General features: G+C 43.4%; 2 protein-coding genes across 2 annotated transcripts; both read right to left on the bottom strand.

The window, feature by feature from the left end:
* Positions 1-506: 506 nt before the first annotated feature.
* On the bottom strand, positions 507-786 carry F5891DRAFT_70683 (uncharacterized protein). The gene has a single exon (XM_041372891.1). The coding sequence runs from the start codon at positions 752-754 to the stop codon at positions 578-580; it is 177 nt and encodes a 58-aa protein (XP_041218513.1). The 5' UTR covers positions 755-786; the 3' UTR covers positions 507-577.
* A 9,069-nt stretch (positions 787-9,855) lies between these two features.
* On the bottom strand, positions 9,856-11,980 carry F5891DRAFT_986316 (uncharacterized protein; the record flags this gene model as incomplete). Its single annotated transcript, XM_041377742.1, has 8 exons — positions 9,856-9,915; positions 9,948-10,207; positions 10,257-10,351; positions 10,394-10,594; positions 10,832-10,878; positions 11,408-11,486; positions 11,599-11,738; positions 11,795-11,980. The coding sequence occupies 8 exons, from the start codon at positions 11,978-11,980 to the stop codon at positions 9,856-9,858; spliced, it is 1,068 nt and encodes a 355-aa protein (XP_041218512.1).
* Positions 11,981-12,877: the final 897 nt, after the last annotated feature.

The raw sequence follows: 12,877 nt of genomic DNA, 5'->3' as shown, positions 1-12,877 counted from the left end.
GCAGTTATTGCTGTCAGATTCAATGATATTCATAAGTGATACTCAAAATAGGTTTTGAAAGGTTTTGAAAACTCGCTTAACACACTTAACACACTTTGAACTCTCGGTTAAATTTGGTTTCAACTCGCTCAAAACATGCTCGGTGCACATCGGCACGAAGTTGGAGATTCAAACACTTGTGATTTTTCAAAGTGTATGTTCATAGGGGGAAGTCATACATCAAGTAAAAAAAAAGCAACCCATAGTAGATATACATTGTATTTTGAATGTTAACATTCATAAAACAAGGGAGTCCACATGAGAATGAAATGAGCTGTAGGTAGTGAATGCCAGAGGGACTAAATAAGTGCCAAGGGGAGGAGGACACATGAAAAAGATCTGCATGAATCTGCAGAGACGTAAAGTAAAGTGAAAGACGATGTTATAGTTGTGGAGAGTACGGCTACCTTTGAGCTGCTTTCCAGGATGCTGCCATGCCTCAAGCCTCAAGTTGAGTGGATAACGGATCTTGAGTGGTGCTGCGCTCTTGTGGGCCCATATTGGCACGGTAATGTTTGGTAGATAAGCCATAGTCATTTCACAGTTGCTCAGCAAGTTCCTCACACTCCGACTTCAAGAAGCCATGCACAATGCCAGTATGGGTAGCATGCTGTGACTTGATGAAACCAGCAATGGCTTGAACCACCTTCTTTTTCATGGATGGTTTAGGCTGTACTGCGGCATAGTACAGGTTGGGGCGGTTGAAAGACTGCATCAGGCATAAGGGGTAATGTAAACCTAAGCATGCCTTGAGCCGGCTGGATTGGAATGAGTGCAGAGTCGATCCCTCAAGAAGGGGAGTGTAGAAGGGGTAGGGGGTAGTGAGGAACCAGCGGCTTGGCAGTAAAGATGAGCTGCTGTTGGTCATGTGTGGGACTAGCACTAGAATAGATTTCCTGTAAGATAAGGGTGAATATGTGAGCTGGAACTTACAGGAGGCAAAAAAAATACTTACCTTGGGTTGATGACACCTGAAAATTTGATGTCCTACTCAGTGCTGTGTGTAAGCATTGAGGCCGGATGGTGAGGTCGACGATGGCATCAGCGTGCTCACTGCGAGACGAAACTTCGGAACTTTCCGAATTTCAAAACTCTGCCACAAACTACGTCACATATACACAAATGGATAGGAGTTTTGATTCCCTCGACTCCCCAATTGTGACCATGCCTCAACCATCCACCCGTAAAGAACTCCTGGCTATTGTAGATCAGGCCGAACTTTCCCTGGCCAAGCTACAGTACCAGGATATCCTGGACAATTGGTCCGACTTTGAGAGCGATTCTGACTCCGAGGACTCACTTTCTACTACTTCAGATGATAATTCAATCTATCTATCTTTTAGTTCACCTTCCCCCCCTCCCCCCTCTCCCCTATGACAGGGACTTCAGATTCTTCCAGTGATGGTTCTATCTCTTCTGATGACATCGCTTTGCCTTACGACTGCCTCCATGACACCATTAATGCTCTTCGTGAAAATGCTATTACTCTTGAAGATGTCGCTCAATGGGCAGGCGTGAGTGTTGGGTCTGTGGTTAATTGCACTAATTGTGTGATGATTGCGGTGCTTGATGCTCATGATCAGTTTATCTGCTTCCCAGCGGATAATTCTGAGGATGCTGACCTGGCTCGCAAATTTGCCAAGTCGTGTACCTGCCCAGAGTGGAAGGGTGGCTTTCTAGCAATTGATGGCTCAACTATGAATCTTTTCACCAAACCTGGTTACTTTGGTGAGACATTTTATGATAGGAAATCCAAATATTCCCTTGACTGTCAGGTATTTTTTTAAAATCTTCATGTACAAAAATTGATTTAATTCTAGACAGTCATTTTGCCCCATAACCTTCTCATTGTGGATTATTCTCTGGGTCATCCTGGGAGTGTCCATGATGCATTTGCTTTTCGATCTACCAGTCTCTATGAAGAGCATGCTGACCTTCTACCTGATGGTCATTGGGTGTGGGCTGACAGTGCATATCCATTGGAGCCATGGTGCATTGCCCCCTTTCAAGAAGCCTCGCAATGGGCGGTTGACTAAGGACCAGAAGACATTTAATTATCATCTCTCTAAGGTATTTTTTTTTGAGGTTTATATTTCAGTAAATTGAATTTTTTTAGATCCGTGTTCATGTTGAACACAGATTTGCTGTTTTGAAGGGACGGTTCCAGTCCCTTCGAGAGCTCTGGTTCAGAATTCAGGCTGAGAAAGACCTTGAGTTCACTGTGCAGTGGATCAAGTGCTGCATTATCCTACACAACATGATCATTTGCTTTGAAATCAAGCACCACAAGAGGGATGGGACATATGAGAGCTCTCTAAAGTGGGCTTGTGAAGAGGGGGAAGATTGCATTGACCAAGAGGTTGAGTATCCAGATGGTGAAGAAGTTGTTGGGGACAGGACTTATGAAGGCACTCCAGGACAAGCTGCTAGAGCAAGGCTGATGGATGCACTCTTTGACAGTCCTCACTCAAATGCACACCATAGGGAAGGATGACAACAATAGTACTTGATTAGATATGTACTACTACCAATGCACTTGTACAGCAAAAGAAAACAAACATAACAATGTCAGTAACAACAAAGGGCATAGTAACAACAACACAAATGTAAGCATAGTGACAACATCAACAAGTAAGAGACAACGAGCAACAACAAATGGAGACAATGAGCAACAAGTAGAGACAACGAGCAATGAATGGAGACAGCAAGCAACGAATGGAGACAATGAGACAACTCACCCAACTCCTCCATCTAATGCTGCCTTGCTGGCCTGCATCATTTGGTGAAATTGTATCTTGAGTTGCAGAGTCTCCACTTCCTTGTCGAGTACTTCTGAATGTGCTTGGTGGACGCGAATGTCCGTCTCACGAAGGCGAATCTTGGTGGCTTTTACCTCTTGCATGCGCTGATGGGTGACAGTGGCTTGGGAGGCCTCATGCTTGCAGCTGGAACGAAGCCACTCATACTTTTTAGTGTCATGACTATGCTCGCTTTTAACCTCGAGCTTTGCAAGGAAGCGAAGGTGTTTGCTGTCATGGCATGACATCGTGTCCGAGTGCATGCTCTCAATCTCGTCTCTCACCTGTCCCACCTGCTGTGACACGTCCAACTTCGCCTTCTTCTTCTTCGAGCTGCCGGTGCTATTTGGCAGGGAGGTCTCAGGTGTAGGTGTCGGGGACATGTGGAAGTCCAATGATGAGGTAGTGTTGCGTGTCGTCGATGGTGTTGACGCGCTGCGTGACATCTCCAACAGCAGTCTGCATTGGCTCCCATGGCTTGAGGGCTTCTGCGCCCTAAATGCCAAACGGTTGTTGTATGCCGATGCTGGAGTTTTTGCTGGTACCTCAAACAGCTCTGGAACATTGGGAGGAGGAGATGGCATTGAGGGGAGCTGACGCTTCTTCCCCGCAATGGGGGAAGCATCATCGAGTATCATGTCATTGTCCTCGGCAGGATCCCACATATTACAGTGACCTATCTCCATATAATACGAGGGAACAGATGTGCATAATATCCCGTATGATATGGGCCAGTGGACCATGGGCCCATGATAAAAATATCCTCGACTATGACAGATGGGCCGGGAGGCAAATTATTCCCGATGGAGGCGGGTGGGCCCATGCAGGAAATATATAGAGTAGATGAGTGGGCCGATGTACATGAATATTAGGTAGATGGGTGGGCCAAGGTAGTTGGATATTATGCAGATGGGTGTATTAAGGTAGATGTGTATGAGATAGATGGTTAGGTACTTGTTATCACATTCACGGGTGGGCCCAGACATATATTAAATTAGACGGGTGGGCCGAGGGTATTATAAAATATTGTATTAGATGGGTGGGCCCAGACACATATTAATTAGACGGGTGGGCTGAGGATGTTGTATTAGACGGGTGGGCCAAGAGTGGTATAAAATATAGATGGGTGGGCCCATGTGTATCATAATTGTAGACATGATGGAGCTGAGGTAGTTGTACATCAACCAAATCAGAGGAGGTAATAAATCAAAGTTACCAAGTTCCCGGAGCAGCAGGTGATCTCCTGACATGGCCTTTGATGGTGCTCAGATTGTCTTGCAAATTTTGGAATCCAGGGTGAGAAGCTTGTGTTGCCCTATGAGAAGCCAAGTTCCAATTACCAACCTTTGGGTCAACCATACTCAGAGGAGGTAATAAATTAAAGTTACCAAGTTCCCGGAGCAGCAGGTGATCTCCTGACATGGCCTTTGATGGTGCACAGGTTGTCTTGCAGAATTTGGAATCTGGGGTGTGAAGCTTGTGTTGCCCTATGAGACACCAAGTTCTGACCACCCAAATTTGGGTCAACTGTACTGACTTCCGAGTTCCGGGACCCGGGAGTCAACAAATGAATATCTGATAACCAGCACACTTCCAATCAGGTAGTATGTCATTGAGCAATGGATCATCCAAGGGGTCCCTTATCAGACTCAGTAGTCAATATAGGCAAATGATAATGAAAACATGAAAGTTGTTATTATGCTATTTTTCAAACCCGAGACCCAAACATATGTATGCAACATGTCCATTTTTCACTTGTTGCACAAATCACCAAGTTTTGAGTGCTGAAACCTGAAACTCAAAACCTGGCGTGCAACATGTTGATTTTTCATTTACATTACACAAATCATCGAGTTCCGAGGGCCGAACCCCGAAAATATGTGCGCAACATGTCCATTTTTTACTTGTTGCACAAATCACTGAGTTTTGAGTGCTGAAACCTGAAACTCAAAACCCGGCGTGCAACATGTTGATTTTTCATTTACATTACACAAATCATCGAGTTCCAAGTGCCGAGACCCGAGACCCGAAAATATGTATGCAACATGTCCATTTTTCACTTGTTGCACAAATCACCGAGTTTTGAGTGCAGAAACCTGAAACTCAAAACCAGGTGTGCAACATGTCCATTGTTCAATTATATTACACAAGTCATCGAGTTCCGAGGGCCGAGGGCTGAAACCTGAACCCTGAAAATATGTGCACAACATGTCCATTTTTCACTCACTTCACAAATCACTGAGTTTTGAGTGCTGAAACCCGAAATTTGAAACCCGGCATGCAACATGTTTATTTTTCATTTACATTACACAAATCATCGAGTTCCGAGTGCTTCGGGTCATGTCCATTTTTCACTCATTGCACAAATCACCAAGTGTCAAGTGTCGAAACCTGAAACCCGGTACTTCAAATGGACACAAATTGTATTTGTATGTATTATCCATTGGTGTAGGGCTCAAATAACTTGGGAATTGTATTTGTCAGTACTCAGTACTTGGTGCTTGGTACTTGGTACTTGGTACTCGGTGATTGGTACTCGTTGATTGGTGATTGGTGGTCAGTGGTCGGTACTCGAGACTCAGGTAGTCAATATAGGCAAATGATAATGAAAAATGACAGTTGTAGTCCACGTCAAGGTGAGTGTCTTGGTAGTCTTTCCTTGTCATTCGGCAAAACATCAGCAATAATGAAAAAAATGAAAGTTGTGATTATGCTTAACTTCCTTACCGAAGGTTGTAGTCCAAGTCCAGGTGAGTGTAGTGGTAGTCTTTTCTTGTCAATTGGTTATCTTGTTACTCATTACGCAGTACTCGGTACATGGTAATTGGTACTCAGTATTTGGTTGTGATACTCGGTATCCAGGAATCAGTAGTCAGCTTAATGAAGGTTGTAGTCCAAGCCTAGGTGAGTTTATTTGTAGTCTTTTCTCATCCATTGGTTACCATGTGACCAAGATATAAGCTAAAGAAATCCAAAACATCAATAATGACAAATGAAATACATGTGTGCAGTAAGTGAGTCTAAAGATAAAAGAATGAATATTAATAGCGAGACTTGCACATTATGTCGAGATATACAACATAACAAGCCTGTGATGTGATCAGAGACCTGGAATAACACCCATATACATCCATTATAATAGCTTAAAAGCTTAGAAAGATTCACGAAGGATTGATGTAATGATAGGCAAAATGACATATGTGTGGAGAGTGACAATAGACATCTTTTATACAAAGTCACATTTATATATGATTCAGGCCGAAAATATCATTACAAATAACTTTCATTTTTCATTATCACCGATGTTTCAGATTTCTTTAGCTTATATCTCAGTCAAATGATAACTGATGGACAAGAAAAGACTACCAATACACTCCCCTAGACTCGGACTACAACCTTCGGTAAGGAAGTTAAGCGTAATAACAACTTTTATTTCTCATTATCATTTGCCTATATTGACTACCAACCACCAACCACCAACTACCAACTACCAACTACCAACTACCAACTACTGAGTACTGAGTACCGAGCACTGACAAATACAATTCCCAAGTTATTTGAACCCTACACCAATGGATAATACATACAAATATAGAATTCATGTCCATTTGAAGTACCGGGTTTTGGCACTCGGCACTTGGTAATTTGTGCAATGAGTAGATGGGCATGTGGCATACATGTTTTTGGGCTTTGGGCTTTGGGTTTCAGGATTCGGCCCTCAGCACTCAATGATCTGTGTAATGTAAATGAACAATGAACATGTTGCACACCCGGTTTTGAGTTTCAGGTTTCAGCACTTGAAACTCAGTGATCAGTGCAACAAGTGAAAAATGGAAATGTTGCATACATATTTTCAGGTCTTGGGCTTTCCGGTGAAATTGTGGTCCCAGATGAACCAGGCAACCTCCTGCCAGAATATGATTCTTCTGATGAGGAGATGGAGGTTGAGGTGAAGGTTGATTGTCCTGGTGAGAAGGTTGAAATGGCTACATAATTGCTCAGTGATAGATGTACATAAATCTTTTTCAATGCATGTCACCTATGCCACAATTGAATGATTCAATCATTGAGTTCCAATATCCAGAACTAGAAACTGTAGATTGAGGTAGATATCACCCAAAACACGAACACCCTAACACCCGAATGTCAAATTTTCACAGTGCCGAACCCCGAGTGCCGGGTGCCAAGTCCCAAAACCCAGAACTCAGGACTTGACATTTGAAATGAAACACATTTTTCAGACATGTTTGAATCTGCCTACATATATCCATAAACATTTTACTAACCCCCGAACCCTGACAAATATCTTTGTCCAGTCCCACATATTGAGTCCCGAGTTCCGGGACCCCCGAACCCAGAAACCCGAAACCCAGCAGTCCACAATTTCGGGGTTCGGGGGTTGATAAAATGTGTATGGATATGGAAGGTTGATTTAAACATTTTTGAAAGATGTTGCATATGAAATGTCAAGTCCCGAGTTTCGATTTCTGGGTTTTGGGAGTGCTGAGTCCTGAAGCCCAGAGTCCCAAAACCCAGAGTTATGTCAAATTTTCAGTGCCGAACCCCGAGTGCCAGGTGCCAGGTGCCGAGTCCCGAAACCTGAAACCCGGAACTCAGGATTTGACATTTGAGATGAACATCATTTTTCAGACATGTTTATATGAACCTATGTATATCTATAAACATTTTACTAACCCCCAAGCCCCGAAATATATTTTTATTGTCTCACATCCTGAGTTCCGAGTTCCGGGACCCCCGAACCCCAAAACCCAGCAGTCCACAATTTCAGGGTTCAGGGGTTGGTAAAATGTGTATGGATATATGGAAGGTTGATTTAAACATTTTTGAAAGATGTTGCATATGAAATGTCAAGTCCCGAGTTTCGATTTCTGGGTTTTGGGAGCGGAACTCGGAACTCGGTATGTGAGACAACAAAAATATATTTCAAACATGGGTAAGTCAATGTGTTTGTCAATCAACTTGATTGTAAATCAAATTTTATTGATCTCCCCAAATTTCCCAAGTTCCGAGTTCCGAGTTCTGGGACCCCTGAAACCCGGCAGTCCACAATTCAGGGGTTTGGGTGTTGGTAAGAACTCGGGAAATTTGGGGAGATCAATAAAATTTGATTTACAATCGAGTTTATTGACAAACACATTGACTTACCCATGTTTGAAATATATTTTGTTCTACATACCGAGTTCCGAGTTCTGGACCCCGGAACCCTGGAACCTGAGACCCGGCAGTCTCAGGGTTCAGCGGTCTGGAACTCGGAATCTGTGGAAATTTGGGAGATCAATAAAATTTGATTTACAATCAAGTTTATTGACAAACACATTGACTTACCCATGTTTGAAATATATTTTGTTCTACATACTGAGTTCTGAGTTCCAGACCCCGGAACACCCAGACTGCCGGGTCTCGGGTTTTGGGGTCCGTAACTCGGAACTCGGCATGTAGAACAAAATATATTTCAAACATGGGTAAGTCAATGTGTTTGTCAATAAACTCGATTGTAAATCAAATTTTATTGATCTCCCCAAATTTCCCCAAGTTCCGAGTTCCAGACCCCTGAACCCTGAGACTGCCGGGTCTTGGGTTTCGGGGTTCGGGAACTTGGAACTCGGTATGTAGAACAAAATATATTTCAAACATGGGTAAGTCAATGTGTTTGTCAATAAACTCGATTGTAAATCAAATTTTATGGATCTCCCCAAATTTCCACAAGTTCTGAGTTCCAGACCCCCAAAACACGAGACTGCCAGGTCTCGGGTTTCAGGGTTCGGGAGTCCGGAACTCGGAACTCGGTATTTGTAAACAAAATATATTTCAAACATGGGTAAGTCAATGTGTTTGTCAATCAACTTGATTGTAAATCAAATTTTATTGATCTCCCCAAATTTCCCCAAGTTCCGAGTTCCAGGACCCCTGAACCCCGAAACCTGAGACCTGGCAGTCTCAGGTTTCGGGATTCAGGGGTTGGTACATCTCGGTTTGGGGTTTGGCACTGAAAATTTGACATATATATTTTTGTGAGTGTTGTGCTTCTGGTGTCCATGCTTATAAATAGGATATGTTGCACACCAGGGTTCAGGTGTGGGGTTTTTCCACTTCAGTCCTCGATTATTGGTCAATGCCACACATGGTCGATTCATGTTTTTGTGCTTAGGGGTTTAGATTTGGTGGTCGATGGTAGGTATATGCACTCATAGTGTACATGTATCCTACGTGTTTGATTCGCTGGTGGCTACATCAGCTGTATGTCTTGATGGAACATATCTAGGCTCACCCATATATGTACAATTCCCCTACATCAGCCCACCCATCTATGCATTATCTCCCACCTCGGCCCACCCGTCTATGTAATACATCCTATGTTGGCCCACCCGTCTATATAATTATACCCCACCTCAGCCCACCTGTCTATGTAATAAATATTTTATCACACCCTCGGCCCACCCATCTATTTGATATCCCTTTCGTCGACCCACCTGTATATGTAATACTTTTCACGTTGGCCCACTTGTATATGTAATACACCCCATGTCAGCCCACCCGTCTATGTAATATTCCCCTACCTCGGCCCACCCATATATGTAATACACCCCCGTCGGCCCGCCCGTCTATATAACAATATTTCCCTTACATCTCTCTTCAGCCCAGCTGTCTATAATATCCTACTCTACATATTACCCAGATGGGCCCACCCATCTCCATGAATGATCATATTCCCCTGGCCCATCCGTCAACATCAAGGATATATATATCATTGGCATACATGGGCCCACCCGTCTCCATCGGAATAATATGTGTCCCAGCCCATCCGTCATCATCAAGAATATACACAACATGGGCCCATGATCCGCTGGCCCGTCTCATATGGGATATTATGGAGGTCGGGTGGCCCATATAATATGGAATTTGTCACTGAAGGGGCTCAGGATCCCCCAGGCGCCTATCAAATAAAAAATTATTTTTGGCCTCATCGTCATCTGACGAGAGGCCGGGAAGATGGACTTCAGGAGGGGGATAGGATGGAGCAGGAGGGGGTTGTTGCAGCACCGCTGGTGGATACTGGCTGCCAGTAAGTATATTGGTGTTAGGAGGTACAGGGAGGGCGTGGTGCAGGGGCGCAGGATATGATAAGTTTGGGGGATGCAATGGCTGAACATTGGGGGGATGGGAGGACTGCTGAGTGGTGCCAAAGTATGTAGAGGAACCGGCCCCACTGTTTGACTGAACAAGGGAATACAGGGCGCCGGCGTGATCAATGCCCGGTTTTGATGAGTGTATGGTCATGGCCATCAAAGGATTGGAGTGCCAGATGGTATCAAGATCCTTGTACCACGGCAGCTCCAAAAGCGCTGCATCTACAGAATCAATCAGCCAATAACCAAGTAATTGAGACTGAGGACTCACCCAACAGGTTCTTTGCCTGACTCCCTTCAGTTGGCATCACCCCAGCGCCTGTGCTGCCAAAGGACACTTTGACCTTCTTGTATTTGTTCCTGAGACTGCATAAAATTTAGTATTTTTATTAGTAGAACAAAAAAAACAAAAGGACTTGTGTGGTGATGTGACTGCCAACAGCGTCACGAAATTTTTTGGGATTAGATGAATATGCAGCACCATACTTGGGGTGATCTGTAAAGATGATCTTGGCGAGACCACCGTAAATTTGCCCCTTGTCTGAGCCCAAGGGGCTATCGGCACCAGTAGCAGCCATGGATTTCTTTCCATCTGAATAAAACAAAATCCTGCAATCGGCCAGGTGAGTACTCAGATAATTCACTAGCACATCAGTAAGTCCATGATCGTTGTGCCACTGAACAGTGAACTGGGGTCCAGTTGATTTCCTAGGTGTTTTTGAGCAAGGCGGTCCATCAGATGTTATGTCATCGTCGTCGTCCATTATGGGCAAATGAACAAAAAAGTTTGCTCTGAGTTGTGCAGAACAACGAGCAGGAGGCATGAAGATTTCAAGCTCTGCTTACCATGCTAGGCTGACCTTCAACAGCTGAACTCTCTGAAATGCTTCTAGCTGAAAGTTCAAAGCATGTTAAGTGTGTTAAGCGAGTTTTCAAAACCTATTTTGAGTATCACTATAGTAGAAAGCCCATGCATTATGGGGACAGCTGGGACTTTGAGCCTAAGAGCAGAATTCAAACCTGAAATACAGCACTCCACAGTGGTACACAGCGGCATATAGCGGCATGTAGCAGACACAGTGGTCTGCAGTGCCACTCAGGTGCTCTGTACTAGGTAGCATATGTAGTATACTTCATGTCCAATAAATCATTCTTACTGATAGTGATTGTGCAAGACTTAGAGAAATACATTAAGCTGTCACTATCACAGCCTCTAGTACAGATTCAAAAGAGACTCAAATTGGAGGCCACAGGGGGTTGACACAGTATCATAGGTACAATGTAATACAACAGGAAGATCACATTATAAACTGTTATCTACAGGAGCCTCCGAGTCATGAGTGGGCTGGCATCCAAGTGTCAGAGAATCATCTTGTGGAATATGTGAATTGAAGAGTTACTGTACAATTTAAAGTTGCTTACCCAAGCGATTGACTGGTACCAGTAGTTCATCCAAGTCATGAACTCAACCATCATCAGATGTGCGATAACGTTTTCAGGGCTTCAAATTATTATCCGATCATGTGACACTGCTTTTGCAGATGGAATGGTGTATGTAACTGATGCCGAAATTAGCGTCCATGAGCTGTTTCTGAGCTTCGTCTGCTTGGAACCTGTATAGCCTCCCAAGTGCTTCATTCTCTTTGATAATGGAGTCTGCAAGTTTTTTTGCTGCAAGACAAACATCCCGCTGTGCTCTGGAGGCATCCAAAACTAGCCTGGCTCTAGCTTCTTCAGTGGAGTCAGTGGATTTCTAGGCAATATCAGCACTCATAGTATACCATAAGTATGAATAGATGTATAATTTACATCACCAGTAGTACTTGTGTCGCTATCATCATAATCTTTGTTTGTTTGGAAGGCGGACACATGTGCAACAAGGCTATGGCATGACTCTGAGATATTTGGTGTGATCAAGTGTTGCATGAGCCCTCCAGCCTTGGAGGGTATGTATTTTGGAAGAGCACCAATAGCTCTAGGGGTTCCAGTTGACATTGGAATACATTGTACTGATTTTCCAATAGGTGGATGAATAACAGGGGTCTGGGGGAAGATATGTTCAGGGCTGGGTATATGTACTTTTTTGGCTCAGGAGGGAGAAGCAGGTGTCACAGCATTGAGTGGGCCGGATGACACAGGAACAGCTACAGTTGGTGTTGCTATAGAGGCTTGGTCATTAATAGTAGAGGACATACAGTGGCTCAAAAAAGTGTCTTAATGTTTCTGACTTTTCATGTAATTGCTTTATTATGAGCCAGGGTGTGGGACTATTACTACGCTGTAGGGAGGTGTCATAATACTATACTTCTCAGCCTCATTTATGCTCCCTGTAGCATGGGAATCTGATGTCATCATGTGCAGATATGGCTATTTGAATTTGGTGACTCATTGAGACACTTTTTTGACTTTCAGTTTGATCAACACAATCTCTATAATTATGATACTTTATGTGACCTCCTGTTGCTCTAATCACTTCTGCCACTCCTCTAGCCATGCTATCTATCAATTTTGAATATTTCTTCTTAGTACTCCTTTCTCACTCTGCTGCAACTCTGTCCTACAGCTGAAATAGCCCCTATGATGAATTTTGATAGGCTGCAAGCAATTTCTTAGATATTTTTCAGTAATATTCAATAGGGCTAATGTATGGGGACTGTGCTATACATGATGATAGAACATTGATATTATGGTCTTTGAGCTGCTAGTGACTGACTTGGACATATACTTAGGATTATTATTTTATTGCAACATGATATCTTCCTCATTAATATATGATTTCTGTATGTCTTAGCAGACTCTCATCTAAAATAGAGATGTACCACTCTGTATTAGTTCTTCACTTCACTTCACACAGAGAATATACACTCTATTGAATCTCTATAGCTCTATACC

Source organism: Suillus fuscotomentosus (genome assembly GCF_016647785.1).
Source record: "Suillus fuscotomentosus strain FC203 chromosome Unknown F5891scaffold_113, whole genome shotgun sequence".
Lineage (NCBI taxonomy): Eukaryota > Fungi > Basidiomycota > Agaricomycetes > Boletales > Suillaceae > Suillus > Suillus fuscotomentosus.
This window is presented reverse-complemented; position numbering and strand designations above follow the sequence as displayed.

Bases quoted from the DNA above. Each gene is read 5' to 3' on its own strand.
- F5891DRAFT_70683 (XM_041372891.1), bottom strand. From the start codon at position 754: ATGCAGTCTTTCAACCGCCCCAACCTGTACTATGCCGCAGTACAGCCT.